Raw genomic sequence first — 17,878 nt, 5'->3', positions numbered from 1 at the left:
CATCCAATAATTTTCATAACCCTTCTAATTTTTCTCAACCTCCTTTTCAACCCATATTGCCCAATAACCCTGACCCAATCACTTCCACACCCTCTTATGCTTCCCAAGTTACCCCAACCTACTCCTCATACCATTCTGACCAATCATCTCATTCTCCAGACACACCCCGAATCTCCCCAGAGCTAGATAATTTTATTACCCTCCAACAACAACCCTACCACCTTAACACCCCGACCATAAACCAAATCTCCTCCACTACACATTCATCCAACCCCCCTACACCCTCTTCAAATTATACTGAATCATTAACACCATCATCCACATCCACTATATCTTCACTAAACACTAATAGAGCTTACCGCACTTTTAAAAGAAAATTCCCCAACCATCCTTTCCCAGCAAAACCAGGAACAGCCCGTGAATACATCAACCACCCCCAGCATACTAACACTAAAGAATTTTTAGCTATCACTTTACCCTCATTTCCACAATACACCTTAAACACCCCTCACGACGCTAACGAAACACGCAACTTTGTAGATGAATACGTTTTAATGCCCACTCTCTCTTGGACCTCATACTATCATTTCACTAACCCTCTTTGCTTACCTTTATCCAGCACTTCCATCGATATAGATCGAAATAAAGACATGCTATATCGACTAACTACACCACTAACCGCTAGACAGTTTACTTACGTTGGATATAAAAAATCACTAAAAATACACACTGCACCAAGAGCTAATGAATATACACTAGAATACTACGATCACAACATCATCAGAGCTAACCAAGATCAATTCTTAGACGACGATCGCTTCGCTAATCCACAAATCACCGAGAAATTTTTCATCAAGACACCATATATATTTACACTAAACATCTTCGACCGAAAGTTTGATCACATTATTTCAGAAGCACTAACAGACACACAAGCATACGAAAGTTTTAAAGAACGCTTCCAAATATTTTCACTAACCTTTCATTTCCTTGCACCACACGAAAGAGATTTGCACTGCTCACATGATATTATGTTGCGCACTAAACAAACACATACATACAGTTACTATCGTTTCATCCAAAATCACTTTGACCTACACACACCCTCTAGACAACCACACCATCGTTTTCAATTCATCAATTCAAAATACACTTCACCATATTTCCTAAATTTCACATATTGTATTAAAGACACTAACCTTCATGGTATTCTTCGTAATTACGACCCCATAACCCAAATGTACATCTTCTGTCCCATCATCAAGACCTTCAACTCCGACGAAAACCGACCCTTCCTTATCCCGCACGAGTTTATACAACCTATAGAAATCCCAATTTTAGAATTCATCCACAACACTAAATTTAATCACAAATTATATAACTTAATCCAAAACACACCTTATGAGTTTGCAGTAGGCACTGAAGAACTAACCACCATTAAGGCACTTCAATTGCTTTGGCCACTACTTCAGACTAAAAATATCATCCGCATTCTAGCTAAACTACTAACAACTTCAGAACTAATTCACGACATCTTCCCCCACGGTTTTTTCCCCGACGACTAACAGGTAAGTATGAATTAAGTAAATATTACTAACTAATTACAGTATTAAAAACTCACCATTCTTTATTCATGTTTTCCTTAGATTTTTAGCTTTCATCCGACAATCACCTACAAAAACCACAAAAGAAACAATAAAAATCACAATTTTCATCAAACAATTTTAAACTTCTATTAATCTCTTACACTTATAAATCTCTAAATTTAATATCAATGCAGTAAATTCATTTATAATATTTCCCCCCAAAGCAGTAAATCTAATTATGATGAAAATTTGTATCTTAATATTCCCCCATGACTAGCAGTAAATTTCCAAATTCTATGTAGTAAATTAAATAAATGCAAATGCAGTACTAACCTTTTGATATTTTCATTCATTCGCACAGAAATTCTATCCACACTCGCACAGCTCGCCCACGAAGAATTGTTTAAAATAATGAATTTCAGTTTCAAGTTTTCACACTCAACAACTCTAACATAAAATAACATGTTTCAAATTTTCCTTTAACCCGGTTGGAAAGGAATCATATACTAAACAAAACTAACCAACGCAGCTTACTAAATACCACAAATCATAGAATAACAGCATGACTTAGAAAAGGAAACCAACGGTACCCAAACCGGATTAACCCAGTTTAAAACTGGATAATTTATTCTTTTGAAGACTATTACAAAGTCTTAGAAAGAAATAATAAAACACAAAAAAGTCGAAAGACAAACCCATACAACAAACAATTTGATTTTTGGAAAAAGTACATAACCAACAAGACATAAGTAAGACCACAACAAACCCAACATAAAACGTTGTCACATAACAAGACCCCTCACAAAAACCGCATGAAATCATACTCCCACCCCTGGCCTAACCCACCAGGAAGGACGTCCTGAGCATGCTCTATAGCCGGCCTAACCCACTGCGCTACATCCACGCTTTGTGACCACACCTCTATTTTTAATAAGAGCTACTCAAGGGTGAGTAACTCTTCAAAATAACCGAACTAAAACAAAAAGCTTTTGTGAAAACAACTAACTAAAATCATTATTAAAAAATATTAAACTAATAAAAGTTTTATAAAATGTAAAATCACATGATGCAATACATAGATCAGAATACAACACCAAGGACGAACATCAAAAGACAAGACGATCCCACCACACTCGAGAGAGAATGACCAACTACAATCGATATGCCGCTCACAATCACAACTCAAAGGATTTAGAGTACGACTTGACTTCGCAGAAAAGGACTTCATTGAACTAGACCAATGACCACCTCGATGTTCAAGTATACGTACAGATCCGAGTAACCAGGCATCCCCTCCACGCACAATCTCCACGCCATTCCCAAGCTAGATCAGACACAAAAGAAGTTCTCCACGCAGAACAGAAAAACCTGACATAGCCAACCATTCAGAAATCAGATTTGAGTTTGTTGCGAAGACTTAGTCGTTGTCACTAGAAGACACAACGTCTTATGTCTCTAACTCCAGCTTCCTGAAACTTCTTTAACAAAGAAGAAACGGAAGAAAATTATGATGTTCGCCAAAAACAAACGTCCATCATCCATCCTTCGAATTGCAGAAGAACTATTCTAAAAAACTCTGTAAAACCCGGATGGGTGGAACCTGATCTAAACTATATTTTATGATTGGAAAAATTAAATGTTTTACCAATGTAAAGTATTTAATATTAACCAATCATGATCCATCTAACTAACAACCCACTTATTTGTAAGTGCTGAAGTTACTTGTAATTTCAGCACCAGAGAGATTTGAATTTAACTTAGAAATTAGTTGCACTCTCCCGAGTACTTCAGCAGCCGCAATAAACCAGTATACCCTAGATCTATTGAGCCTAGCAGAGACTAGTTAAACAACCTGAGACTAGATAGTATAAGAGTAAGATTAGGATCGGTATTAGACTAAGAAGTTGCACGAATCTATCCGGCCGAAAATAAGATAGCGTGACGAGCAGACGGTGTACCCTATCCGAAATTACTCTATGAGTTATACATACCAGCTCTAACTCAATGGTCAGGATTATTATGGTACAGGAATGACCTAAATTTTCGGCCGACCTTCAAACCTATTTGTTCAGAACACTATTTCAAATACAAGTTGTTTAAATGTCTGTTTCAGCGATGATTTAGATCAAATATTTATTTCAACCCGATGACTATCGACTCAAATTTAATTATTGTAAGCATATTGGCATTAAACTGTTATTATTTAGCAAGTTATCCAATTGTATTACATTAAAACATGTCGATAGCGAGTTCATATGACGAAGAGACGGATAGCAATAGTTCTCACCAAAAAGTGTCAATTTCAGTTGATGGAAAAGTGATAACGCGTCGCAGGGTCATACTTTCACATTCAATTTTCACATTCATCAATTTTTTGAACTTCACAGACAGGTAAGAATTCCAGCGGTGGGGATGGGTTTTGATTTTTGTCTTCGGATTTTCAAAGTGATAAATAAAGCATAGCAGGGCATCTAAAGGTTCCGACAGCCCTGTAGCAAGTCGTGAATGTTCCGACTGTCCTCTGTTAATAATTGCACTTTTTTCATCAGAATCTTCTCACAAATCAATATCTAAAAAAGAAAAAAGTTTTCAATTTTTTCGTTCATTTCCAATTTTTTTTTCTCCAATGTAAAGTCCCATAAACTATGTTAAGTACAAAATACAACGTTATTATAGGAGCCAATGGCTTCCCTAAATTCAATTTTGAAGGTTTTCGCCGCTTAAGGGTTGACGCCATAGAAGAAAAATGTTTATCATACAGTTTCATATATGGAGGTCATATATGGAGGAAAAAATGCTTATCATGCAAAATTCATACAAAAAATTAAAATGTTTTAAGATATTTTATTGATTATTGTTGGTCTATTTGCCTCTTTTGAAATTTTCTGGTCATTAAAAATGTGATCTAAAATTTTTGGTAGAAAAAAAGCTTATCATATAATTTTTCATGTAAAAAAAGCATAATATAATAATTTTGTCACAGATTTTTTTTTCAAAAATCCCCAAAAAACGTGTCTGGGTAACTTTAAATAGGTATATATAATTATTATAGATTTATAGAGGTTTTCAATTTTGGTCAGAAAAAATGCTTATTATATATTTTTCGTATACGAAAATTGTATGATGTGCATTTTTTCATAAACAAAAACACAAATTTGAGGTACAAAATTTTTAATCCCTTTTTTGGTTGAAAATTTGCTTTTATTCCAATTATGAATTTTACGAAAAAAAAAAATTTTGCATGTCTCTTGAAAAAATTTGACACTTTGTGTTTATAATAAGGTCCAGGATGATTTTTTCAACCAAAAAATCCAGAAATCACAAAAAGTGTTTTTTTTTCTGTAAACACGATTTTTATTTTTTTGTTTTATTTGCTAAATTAAAAATAAATTTGTAAGAAAACAATCCTTTTTTTCTCAACCACCGAAATTTTCAAACTAAAAATTATCTAGTCATATACAAAAATTTTCAAACTAAAAACTTTCTAGCCATAAACAAAAAATTACATTTTTCTAAGAAAAGTTTATCATACAATTTCATAGACTGCAAAAAATGCTTATCACGATATTTTCATACAATTTTGGGGATAAAAAGCCTGATAAAAAACTCAAATTTTATTTGCATACTATGAAAAAATCAATTTGCTATTTTCATACACTTACTTTTGCTCTATGAAAATGTATGAAAAAGTATGATAAGCCTTATTTTAAATGTATATATATATATATATATATATATGAGATTGTATGATAAATGTTTTTGTCAACTCGGGTTACGCTTTAACATATCTTGTGTATACAATTACGATCACAGTTCCTCTTTCAGCATAGGGAATTAAAATTCAACAAATAGTTAAAAAAGGAAGTTAAAAGTCAAGACAAGGAACTCAAGTACAATAAAAACAAAAAGTAACTATAGAGTTGTACAAGAGTATAAAATCAAAACAAAAAAGATCGTTCGAATGGAAGTCATTTTATATTCCCTTCATTTAAACAAAGTGGAATAGACGTGATAACGTTGTTCTGCCAGGTTGCTCTTTTGGATGCTACTTTCTTCGATGAATTAAGTCATTATCCTGAATTGAAAACTTATGAGATTCGTTTCGCAAACGACAGTTTTTGTCTGGATATAAAATTAATACAAAATATCGAAGAAATCAGCTAACATAACAGCAGCCGTTAATTTTTGCATTCATCCTTTAAAAAACAACGTTCTCACGCCTATTTATCTTTATTTATTTGAAGAAGAATATATGAGTTGGATTTGAACAGTAAACTTTTCTTTTTGCATGCCCCCTTAGTGACAAAGGTAAGAAATTGTCTATGTTGTATTCAAACTATTTCTTGTGTTGATTTTAATTTCCGTTTAATTTCTTTTGAAATGTTTGTTGAATTTGAACAATTACCTCTTATTGAACTTGAGGGTTTGAATGACTTTGTTGGATTACAAAATTTAAAGAACGTAGCACGGTGCGCATTATCTATTCTAACTTGTATTCTATTCTCTATAATAAATCGTTAAGAAAAAAGATTGCAGTTAATTTTGTTTCACATATGAAACTGTTTAAAATGTTTATGCTTAGCAGTTTTACTTACAATTCTGGAGTCAGACCATATACAACAGGCTTTCCAAACTTCATTTTCAGAACAAATAGTGGTGATGATTATCGCCGAGAGAAAATGAAAAAAAATCTTTCGCTTTCTGCGATTTTTCAGACTCGATTGAAACAAATTGTTCATCTTGTCAAGCAGATTTCACATCAACGGCAATAAATTTTGTAAACGTATCGGTGAAACAGTTGAAACATATTGCACATCGAAATAAAAAAGGTGCTCATTTTTTGAAAAGTTATGACGCTCGATGTGACGCCCGTTGAGCCTCAGAGTTTGAAAAATTCAAAAACCTGGTTTGACAAAAAATGCTTATCATATTTATTCATACAATTTCATTGAGTAAAAATAAGTGTATGAAAATAGCAAATTAAGCATTTTTGCATACTATGGAACTGTATGATAAGCATTTTTTCCATATTGAGAATATACAAAAAAAATTGTTTTGAATTTTTGTGGTTAATCCGAAACACTAACTACGGATTTTTTTGTCATAAGAAAACCTAGGGTGTAACCAGCAGTTAGCAAGCAGATAAACTGCATCTGGTCATTTCAGCCATTTGAGTTAAATTTAACATTTGTATACCAAAAATGTAAGTTTTTATATATGGCTTGATTATTTTTGGTTTGAAAATTTTGATGTTTGGAAAAAAAGGCTTGTTTTTTTACATAATTATTTTTGTTTTAGCAATTGAAAAAATTTATAATAATTGTGTTTACAAAAAAGCACTAAATTGTGATTTTTGCATAAACAAAATAAATGTAAGGTAGTTCCGGACAACAATGTTTTAGAGGCAATTTAAAAAAATTACAATTAAGCGAATTTTGTGTTAAAAGGTCGAAAAACGAGATTAAATATGCCATTTCAGAAAAATTTTGCAAATTTTTGCAGTTTTTTGTATCAAAAATTAAGGGTGCAAGAAGCTGCGAGAAAACGTATAAATCCAATCACGATGTCGGATGAGCCGAAACTTGGGTTGAGCTTTGTTCCCATCAAAAGTCGGGACTCGAAAAATTGTAATCGATGGAACGAAGTCATATAAAACTGCACAGCCCTTTCTTTAGCAATTTGATTGCATCAAACTTTCCGGCTGTGAGAAAACAAGCACATGATTTTAGAGAAGACTGCTCGTATAAAACGGCAAAGACCGAAATGTTCCGACTGCCTCTTTATTGGTATGAAATAGTATCAATAAACTTTTGAATAAAGTTTTCGAAAACTGTACCATCACTTCCCTTGCTTCAATTCCTTTTGTAGCAATTTTCAAAATGGAGGATAATTTTCCCAACATAAATGTTTGTGTAACCCTTTCAGCATCATAAAGAAATCTTCATAGCTCGCACATACTTGTATGAAACTTTTTTAAATACTGAGTTTAAGGAGTCGATAATTTCAGTAGCGCTTTAAATAAATTTTGATTGAAACAAAAAAAAAGTCGGAAAAAATTTTAATCTTACATTTAATTACTATTACAGAAATTTAGCCTTATTAGGCGGAAAACAATGACAAATCGTTTTTCTTAAAGTTTTTCTGAGGTTACTCAGTTTCCACTCATCTCTATAAAAACAAACTCTAAGACACACAAGAACAGACAGTTGACATGCAAATAGAACAGGTTATTGCAAACACTGTTAAAACTGCAAAATACAGATAAAAGTCCTTAGATCAAAATCAAATTTCTTCAAACTTTTTTGTATTAAAGAAAGAAATTTACTTTATCTGGAGTTGATAAGCCCATAGGTCATTCTGAGCTTGAAAGCACAATAATTTAAAATTCGCTGTTTCACACTATGGAATTTGATTAGTTTTTTTTTCAGAATTCAAATTACAGCTAAAGGTTTTGAATATGATACATCATTTAAAAAAAATGAAAGATTTCCATGAAACTTATCTTTTTTTGTACGAATATTTTTGACATAAGCAAAAGAGATTTTAGCTAACACATTATTTTTTAAAATAAATTTTGCAAGGCAGCTGATAGACGTTTCTGTTTTGCAGCATATTTTCACTTCGGCGAAACTTTCTTTTCGTTTTATCGGTAAGTTTGCTCTCATTGTTTCGACCCTGAAAATGAGGAGCAACTTTGTCTTCGGAAGTTTTAGTTATCTTTTTCTTTTTTTTTCCGCGCAGCATCTGCTGGAACCACAAAATTCATTGAAATATTCAGTCACGACTTTGGAACATTTTGACCGAATTTTGTTAAACCGGCTGAAAAAAAATAGCCTTATGTGGTTATCTCAAGATTTTTTTTGTCGAAAAATGTAAAAGTAAACATCAAATTGTCCTCAATTGAAACCAGGGGCGGATTTTTGGGGGGGGGGGGGGACGGAGGTTGCGGACGCCCAAAGGGATTCGACCCCCTGCCGACCCAAAGAGTCCCCCCTTTGATACTTTTTGAGAAATCCATTTTTGGCCGACCGACCCTAAAATTTTTCTAAAGGCGCCTTCGGCGCCAATGTATACTAACTTTGAGGGGGAGCGCGCGCCAAAAAAAACGCAATTTTTTTGTCAAAATTTTTCAAAAAGTGCCCAAAAACGGCTGGCTTTTTTTACCTGTTTTTTCAAAAAATTGCCTGGGGAGAGCTCGGAAAATCAATCTGATCGACCTAAAAAAAATAGGTCGTCAAAATTTTCGAAACATTTTTGAAAATTCACCCCCCCCCCCCCCCCCCCTCTCGAGAAAATCCTAGATCCGCCCCTGATTGAAACCAATTTGTTATTCTATTATCACGTTGATTTATTAATTAAATATTAAATTAACTCAATTAAGTCAGGTACACAATAGCAGGAGTTCTCTCAGATATTCAGAATTACTTCAAAATCAACGACACTCAGGGGGGACTAATCCAAACAGTGTTTATCCTTGTCTTCATGTGTTTTGCCCCCCTATTCGGCTATCTGGGGGACAGAATCACCCGCAAGTGTATTCTCATTGGGGGAATATTAGCATGGTCTTTCTTCACTTTGATGGGGTCATTTGTGGGTCCGAATAACTTTTGGGTTTTCCTTTTATTGAGGGGATTAGTAGGAGTTGGAGAGTCAAGCTACATCACAGTATCGCCTTCTCTGATTGGTCAGTTTTCAATTTAATATATAGTTCATCTTTTCGAGTTTTTCTGGTTTTTTTTTAATAATTAAATAATTACCTGTTAATAATTAAATAATGCTTTCAAATAATTACTTGTTATTATGACTTTGTTTACTTTTTTTAAATAAATGCTTCCATTTTTGGATCTCATCATATGATTTTTTGGGAACCAACTAAATTATTAGCCTCGTGTTTTTTTTTGGTTAGTAAACTTTATCACAGCCTAAACGGAGATAATGACGAAACTTTCTAAAGTATATTTTTGTTTGATCAGTTTCGAAAGATTGAGAGGGGTCTATATGGTAGTTCGGTTTATTTGCCTTTTTTGATACCCCAAATGAAAGTCAGAATGGGGTTAAATGTGAGAAAACTAAAAATCCATTTCACTCGTTTTTTAGGATTTGCAAAGGAAACTTCAAAAAAATTGGGTTTCGATGCCGAGATTTTAAATAATCAAAAATTAAAAACAAAAAATCAAAATCTATAATTCAATTAAAAAATGAAGGCAAAAAAACCACCCATACCGCTCAAACTTCTCAAATCTTGCTGGAAAACCGCTCAAACCGCTCATATCTTGAGCAGTTTTTGAGCGGGATCTCGACCCGGGTGTGGTTGAACTACTATGTGATTCTCGTAAAGAAAGGTGATCTTATTTGTTAACTTATCTTTTAGGCGACCTCTTCTCCGAATCCGAAAGAATAATTGCTCTCTCCGTCTTTTCTCTCGCGTCTCCATTCGGAGCCGGATTCGGATACATCCTTGGATCCCTCACAACTTCGATTGCGAAGGATTCCGGTGCCGACGATGACAGTGCATGGAAATGGTCTCTACGGATCACTCCCATTCTAGGGCTCATTTCTAACCATTCCACCCTCTCCCCATTTTTCATATGTTTCTCAATTTATTGATATTTTTCGTTATTATGGGTAAAATATTGGAGTAATTTATGGAGAAAAAAAATGTTTTCAGAATTGTTCTTTTGGTCACCATGCGAAGTTTCATCAGATTAGGTTTATGTTATTCTATGCTTTCATAATTAATATTCAAATAGGGGATGTGGGAAAGCGGAAAAGAGCCCATTTTAGGTGTAATCGCGGTTATTCTGACGGTGCTTGTCGTCCCGGAACCAATGAGGGGGTCCCGGGAGACATCGGCTGATAACGGAGTGGAACTAAAAATGAAGACGTCAATGAAAGATGACGTGATCTACTTAATCACGGGTTGTATTTCAGTAATTTGACGTATCATTTAACCTAGAATGAGCAGTAATTGCCCGGATTAACTACCTAATTAACTAAATGCAAGTTTATGTGGGTGGACGTATTTCAACTTGTAGGTAATTCAACAAAAAACGGACACTGAACAAAGAAATTGAAGAAAATTTGGCTCCAAAATGGAATTTTTTCTCTAGGTTGAATACTTTTTTATTTCTTTATTGTTCGATTTTGCATTAAAAAACTAAAAAATACTCCAGAGCTTCAAAAAGGACGTAAAAGTAAAATTAAGGCAAAAAAACTTCAACGACGTTATTCTCATTTAAAAAAAAGCGAACCTGAATCTTTTAATTTCAAATTCAATTTACGAAACATATCCCGCTGTTCCAGAATAAGACTGCAGTTTTTGTGACACTGGCTTGCACTGCAAATGTTTACGTGGTTGGTTGTCTTGCATTTTGGGCACCTGTCTTCATCGAAGAAGCAAATTTAGCTCAAGGTAGGTTTCTTGCTGACTTGTACTATTATAAAACGTGGTAAATCGTGGTGATGGGGAGCGGTGGTGAAGTGGTTACGTCTCCGCCTCTCAATCGAAAGGTCGGATGTTCGAGGCCCACCATGATCCGTGCTCGTTGCTTGAGGGTGAGGCAACATTACCCAGCCCAGAAAAATAACCAAAAAAAAATTGCATGTAGTTCTTAAACAGGGGCACAACAGCGGTTCGCCGTGATGAGCTGTACAGCTCTTGTGTTGGTCCTTTCCCTCGTGGATAAATGGTCTTAAATCATTATAAAACATTACATTACACAGAAAATTTCAAACATAAAAACGCCATTATAAACAAATTATTTGTAATATTTTATAAGTTTCAGGAATTCAAAATTAATATCTTTTGATTTTAGAAGTTTTTTGTTCTGTTTTTGTACGTTTTTTTTTCAGGCGAAAACCCCAACAACGCAGTAATATCATTCGGTTTTGGTGCAGTCACATGTGCAAGTGGGGTACTCGGAGTTGTATTGGGTGCATTTACCGCCCGATTCTTCCGAAGACGAACATTGAATGCGGAGCCGTTAGTTGGCGCTTACGGACTGATACTAGCCGCACCTATGGTCTTCATGTTCGCTGTAATCGTGGAATACAACACAATAGGGATCTTTTCCAATCATTTCCGGCCTTTACTTTTTCTTATATGGTTTTTCTGAAACGCTTTTAAAGTGCTTAGCTTTTTGAATTATTTTCTAAATAGATGCGTGAACAAGTGAACAAAACTTTTTTTGCATTTAAAAATTGCAGTGTGAAAAAGTCTGAACCAACAATTATTTTTAATCTGCAAACGAATAAAATACGGAAAAAGTCCCTAATAGCTATATGGCCAATTGTGATATTGGGCGAAATTGGTCTGTGCCTAAATATGGCACTTGTTCCGAAGATTTTGATCGATTGTGTTGTGCCAAACAGAAGGTCACTTGCATCTGGTAAGTTGAATTTGTTTAGGGTCACTTCGAGTAAAAGGACGAATATGAGTTACTAACCTCTATCTGAGAACCGCCATTATAATTCAGATTTGAAATTATATGTATTTTCGGTTCAAACCATCCCACTTCTCCAAGTATAATTTTTTACTTTCAAAAAACGGTAATTTGTTAACAAATGACTCTCCAACACGAACATATATGGTTTTGCCTTGCATGAAAATCAGTGTTTTTGTGCCCGCTCCAATCTCTCAAAATCTGAAAAAAAAACTAAAAATGCGAAAAAAAATTCAGAGAAAAAACTGAGGTGCTTCTAAGGCGATGGAGCGTGGAGCGTGTACAAGCGTGGACGGTAAGAAAAAAGAACCGTTTTTCGGCCATTGGGATTATAGCCATATGAAGCGTTTACTTCATCTCAATTTTTTCACCCTTGTTTCACACACTGTTTACCGCTCTCCTAGGAATCTCAACTGGATTCACTCACATATTCGGAGATGCTTACAGTCCCTTCTTCGTGGGATTGTTAGCTGACGTCACTTATGGAAGCAGTTCCCACTACAACCAGTTCAAGGGACTCCAACTAGGTGTGCTCACTTGTCCCATTGCGAGCGCCATAGGTAAACATTTCGGGAAATTTACTCTTATGCGACTATTCATCTTAGATTTTATCATAAAGTTTTTAAAAAAATCCAATTTTATCTAAATTTAATTGTAGTTTTGAATGGGCAATGGTATTTTTTTTGAACTATGAGGATCGCTTGAAGTGTTTTGTATATATATCAATTAAAAATTGTAGAAATGTTTTAGATTTTTTATCCGGCAAGCAACACAACATTAGATCACTACTGGTCAAAAATTGAAAATTGCAAAAAAAGGCTTTTTTCTCTGCAACATAGTGGCACTTTATTTGTTCCAGTCGAAAGATTGAGAGAGAAAAAAGTAATTGGAACATTCAATGCAGGAAATAATTTATCTCACAAATCTTTTTTCCAGCATGACAGTTTTTTGTGCAGAGTATTTCTTGCCGACTTGCAGGTGGTAACTTGCTGGGAGCCATCACGTCTGATGCATTCTCAAAGAGACTATTTTTTTGCATTTGAAATCGGAATTAACCAAGCTTAAGTCACGTCAAGAAAAAACATGCTAAACAGAATAAGTAAGCTTTTGTGAGCGGTTTTTACATGATTTATCTTGGAAAACGGATAAGTTATCTAATTTTTGTGCACCTAGGGCTACATCAAGCGCACAAAAAATTAAATTTTGCACATGCAAAAAAGTTTTCAACTTGCTTCTCTGAGTGCAAATTTCTTATTGCGCTTGAAAATATACAAACCGAAGCATTTCGGGCAATTTCAAAACTACTTGATACAAGTTTTGGTTTTGCCATCAAAAAATGCTATGAGCCATAGTGTTTCCATGAAAATCTTATGAACAGCATTTTTTGCAAAAAGAAAGTTTATTTCTTATTTCTGACGATACACCAATTTTTATGACAAATAAGAAAATTTTCTTTAAATTTCCATAACACCATTTTAGCAAATGTCTGAAATCTGTATGATTTTCATATTTTCGTAGACTTTGTTTCTGAAACTGTATGAGTAGCATTTTTGGTCTATGAGGTCAACCCGGGAACGGATTTTATTACCAAATTTGTAAGTTCGAAGCAAACAAAACATTTTCCTGCAAGGTCGAGGAGACTTACGGAAAAACTGAACTTGACGTTTTTTTTTATTATTTTGAATACATTAGCTTTTTTTCCTTGTAACCTGTTCAAATTGTACGATGACCCAAGAATATCCAGTTAATTACAAATTAAAATTTTAAATAAGGAGAGCCGGTTTCAGTGCAGGTAGCAGATAGTTTTGTAATGTTATTCAAAAATATACAAAAAAGGACTAAATTTATTTTTCACTTTCGATCACTCTATTTGATTTTAGACAAATTGGAAACTTTCGGCTTTTTCCTTTTCCCCCACAATCGCGTTATCAGATTGTTATGAAAAATGACATGCGGACTAATTAAACCACGACAAACATATTCGATCGTCATTCTTACTTAGCCTTGTAAAACTACTCGTTGCATCATAAAAAATAAAAAAATAAAGATAATGCGAAGCGGGGGAGAAGCAGGAAGAAAAAGAGCCAAACATTTTGTAAACAACTACTTTTGTAACTTTTCTATATGAACAGAACAGTTCTTAACCTTTCTTAAGCCCCAATTTTCAAGTTTTTTTCCCAAACTTGCTCTTCGCATTTAGCGTACGCCTGGTCGTTCAAAACTAAAAAAAATCTTTTGATTTCTTACTTCCTCAAACAAGTTTTCTTTGCTCAATGCAAAAATTTTTCGAAGACTTAAACGCACCAGTATAACTAATTTAAGCTCCGAATTTTATCAGTTATCACTCCTATTAAACAATTAAATCGATAAAAACAAATTGGTAATGAATTCAATTATCCACAAATCTTTTCAATTATAGGAACCGCTGCTTTCTTCGCTTGTGCAATTGCATACGAAGGCGACCACACGAGAACAGCCGAGATTGTTGACGTGGCCAGACGAGGTAGAATGGAAAATGGCCAAGAAAGGGTGTCGCCGGAAGTAAATTAAAGAGCTACTATTATTGAAAAAGCTACTCATGTATTTACAAATGTCCGTTAAAAGATAGACGGGCGAATATTTAATTATCAAACACTAATTAGTCTACTGATTTCAACGAAAAAACCTTTAGCTCATACAAAGCTTTGAAATCTGTCAAAAATGAGAACACTATTAATTTTTCATATCCATTAACATTTATACCACAACTTAATAGATTTATCCGTTCATTTGAATTAACTAAAGCTAAGCAGTTTCAGTTTCCAAAATGGTTCTCAAAACTAAATAAGCACCAGTCATTTAAACAATTTAATGTGGAAGTCAAACAAAAAATCAAAATCAATATCTTTGTTTCACCTTCACCTGGACCATTTTCACAAAATTACACTGAAGTCATTGATCATTTGACATTTCTGCTCAAGTCATAGACTTGCAACTGCGGTGTTTTGTAATTTGTGAACGGATTCAGCAACAAGGGCTCTCCTCTGAACTTCTTTGGTTCTTTAGTTTTCTTCGGTTGTTTCGACAAATTTTTATAATCTTTATTGACTGTCTCTGGATTCCAGAGACCCACACACATCAAATTGTGATCATATACAGTGCCCAGTTCGGCCTCAAAAAAAATATCAGACAAAAATAGGTGCCAGTATATTGATTGGAGCCAAATTGATCTGAAAATTTGATAACAGTTTAATTTAAATTTTATACTAGGATTGAAAGTACATCTGCAGGAAAACAGTTTTTGCTTTGTTATGTCATTTGTATAACAATTGATTCTTACACTTGTACTGAAACTACATTCTTTTTTGTTAGGTTCACTTCTAGCGATGCAAAATAAACAAAAAAACAATTGGGTTGCTTCATTTTCTTTGTATAATTTTTTTGGCTGTTTTTAAGCAATTTTCGATGTAATTGAAGTCGAAACATTTCGCGGGTTCATTTGGCCGAGACTTCGTATCATACAATTTCCATATGGGAAAAACTTCTTAACAAACAAATCATACAACTCCATAGGTACGGAAAATTTTATGAAATTTGTATGATGAGATTTTTTCTACACATGAAAAATGTATGACAAGTTTTTTTCCATAAACAGTTTTTTTCCTAAATTTTGTTTCTGAATACTTTTGGGTTGTGTTTGTAACCGAACGCAAGTGACAAGGACCTTGCTTTACTCATAGCTGGAGTCGCCAAAGGATGGACGGTCTTGCATTTACGAAGCATTAGCAAACGACTTGAATTGTCTTACAGCTGTCTTACAGAAAAGATATTACGAAAGTAACAACTTTTTAAATTCTAGCAAAAAATTTCAACGATGGTTAATTTTAAACTTTGAATTTGTAAAGTATCAGACATGTATCAAGGCATACAAAAACATGCCTTACAAAAAAAATAGGAGTTGTTAGCGTTTATGACGAAAGCTATAAGCGATAAAACCAACTTTAGTGTATCCAGGACAACGCTATTTGGCAAAAAAATTAAGTTTTAGAAAATGTTTGTTTGATTACAAAATTCGATATGCGGTTGAAAAAACAAAAAATATACTATGGGGCAATTTTTAAATACTTGGAAAATTTTTTGTTGTCGCCATCACAAAGATGCTAGTCATACAGTTTCCATTTATGGAAGTTTTATGCGAAAAATTTTTGACGAAAGTTTTTTTAGTACGATACGTCAATTTTTATGCTAAAACAAGAATATCTTTGAAATTTCGATGACACCATTTCAGCAAAATCAAGAAAAAAAATATTATTTTTTCATACACTTAAATAATGAAGTTGTATGATAGCAATTTTGGTCTATGGTGGTCAATCCAGCCACTCGACTTGTTTTACTATCAGGTTTACAGTAGGCTTTGTACGTGTTACGCGATAATTACATATACAGTTTTTGCAAAGATAAGGGTGCGTAGCCTGTAAGCTACCGTGTACAAAATTAGATAACCATAATGTTAGCGTGCAAACAAGTAAAGCAAAGATTTGCTACAGCTTGATAAAAAAAAACGTGACAAGCGTGATTCACGTGCAGTGTGCTATTCTGTAACAAAACTTTTTCTTACCTCCTTAATTTTTTCGAACTTGGGCTCAATATGAAATATTTGAAGTTAATGAATATTAAATTACAGAAATTTATTGAAATTATCACAAAAAAAACTATTCGAATTGACTTGATTCCCTGTCTGCCATCTGAAGCAATTGTAGTTGCTCTACATTAGCAAAATTATTGTTATTTGATGAATAGCATAAACAACTTCGTAATTTTTTTTAAATTTGATGCACAATACATACTGCAGAATAAGTTTTAACAAGGCCAAACTGTGCTTTTTGCGAAATGTAAGCGGATTCCGCGAAAAGGACGCTCCCTTTGCTCTCCTTTTGTTCTTTCAATTTTTTTGATACCTCCGACAAAAATAAATTAAAACATGTTTAAAGACTTATCTTTGGAATCCAAGAACATACAGACACACAATTGTAAGCTTATCTAGTGCACAGTTTGGACTCGTAATGTTGGTGCCATTTTTCGCTAGAACTTGTCTTAGCTGCCGTTCCGGTCAAACTTTTATAGAAAAAAATAAATATGAACTTTTCTGTAACCCAACGTTGTTGAATTATTTTAAATTTTTATGTTCAAACAAAGTGTTCATAAAGTTATGTGAGATGAACAAAACTGGAGCCAGAGACAGAATTTTGCTCATGAATTTTCGACATCATTTTTTTTCTAAAATAATCGCCGCCACACACTAATGAAAGTTCAAAGTGACAAGTTTAGCATTTGGTAACGTATTGAACAGAATAAAAAGCATGCCTCCGTTCAATTTCAATTTCTAAGCCGGATTCTGAGCTCAGCTAATTCGATCAGAAGGTATGAAGACACTTCCAGTTTTTTAAGTGTTATTATAACGCTGAACGTTTACGATAAAAGGTATGAAAAACAAATGTGTTCTCAATAGTTAAAATGTTCACCATGCAAAATTTCATAACGTTCTGACAACGTAAAAAATGTTTACAAAACTAAGTTTCAAATGTGGAGGGAAAGTGGAAAAGAGTCCAAAAATTATTTTCATGATTTTATGAAAAATTTCAACTCCTTATCAGCAGCCAGTGATTTCAATCAAAAATCGAATTAATACTTTTTTTATCAGAATACTTTTTGTGAGACCCACAACTTGCATTTTTTTAAAATTATGTCTGACTGGATAACCAAAACTTAAGATTACCATATGCTTTTACCTCTCAAGCATGGGGTAATCTTAAATTTTGGTTAATCAGTCAGAGTACTACCGTCGCGAGTACTAAAATTGCAAATTTTCCA

General features: G+C 33.8%; 1 protein-coding gene across 1 annotated transcript; it reads left to right on the top strand.

Moving 5' to 3' along the window:
• Positions 1–3,773: 3,773 nt before the first annotated feature.
• On the top strand, positions 3,774–14,640 carry LOC134856151 (protein spinster homolog 1-like). Its single transcript, XM_063872516.1, has 9 exons — positions 3,774–3,977; positions 8,972–9,270; positions 9,958–10,176; positions 10,371–10,516; positions 10,890–10,998; positions 11,439–11,670; positions 11,793–11,974; positions 12,433–12,588; positions 14,448–14,640. Exons 1-9 carry the CDS (start codon positions 3,823–3,825, stop codon positions 14,576–14,578), a joined length of 1,629 nt encoding a protein of 542 aa, XP_063728586.1. The 5' UTR covers positions 3,774–3,822; the 3' UTR covers positions 14,579–14,640.
• Positions 14,641–17,878: the final 3,238 nt, after the last annotated feature.

This window comes from Symsagittifera roscoffensis, unplaced genomic scaffold (assembly GCF_963678635.1).
Source record: "Symsagittifera roscoffensis unplaced genomic scaffold, txSymRosc1.1 SCAFFOLD_388, whole genome shotgun sequence".
Classification (NCBI taxonomy): domain Eukaryota; kingdom Metazoa; phylum Xenacoelomorpha; order Acoela; family Convolutidae; genus Symsagittifera; species Symsagittifera roscoffensis.
The sequence above is the reverse complement of the archived record's forward strand: the minus strand, read 5'-3'. Positions and strand labels throughout refer to the sequence as shown.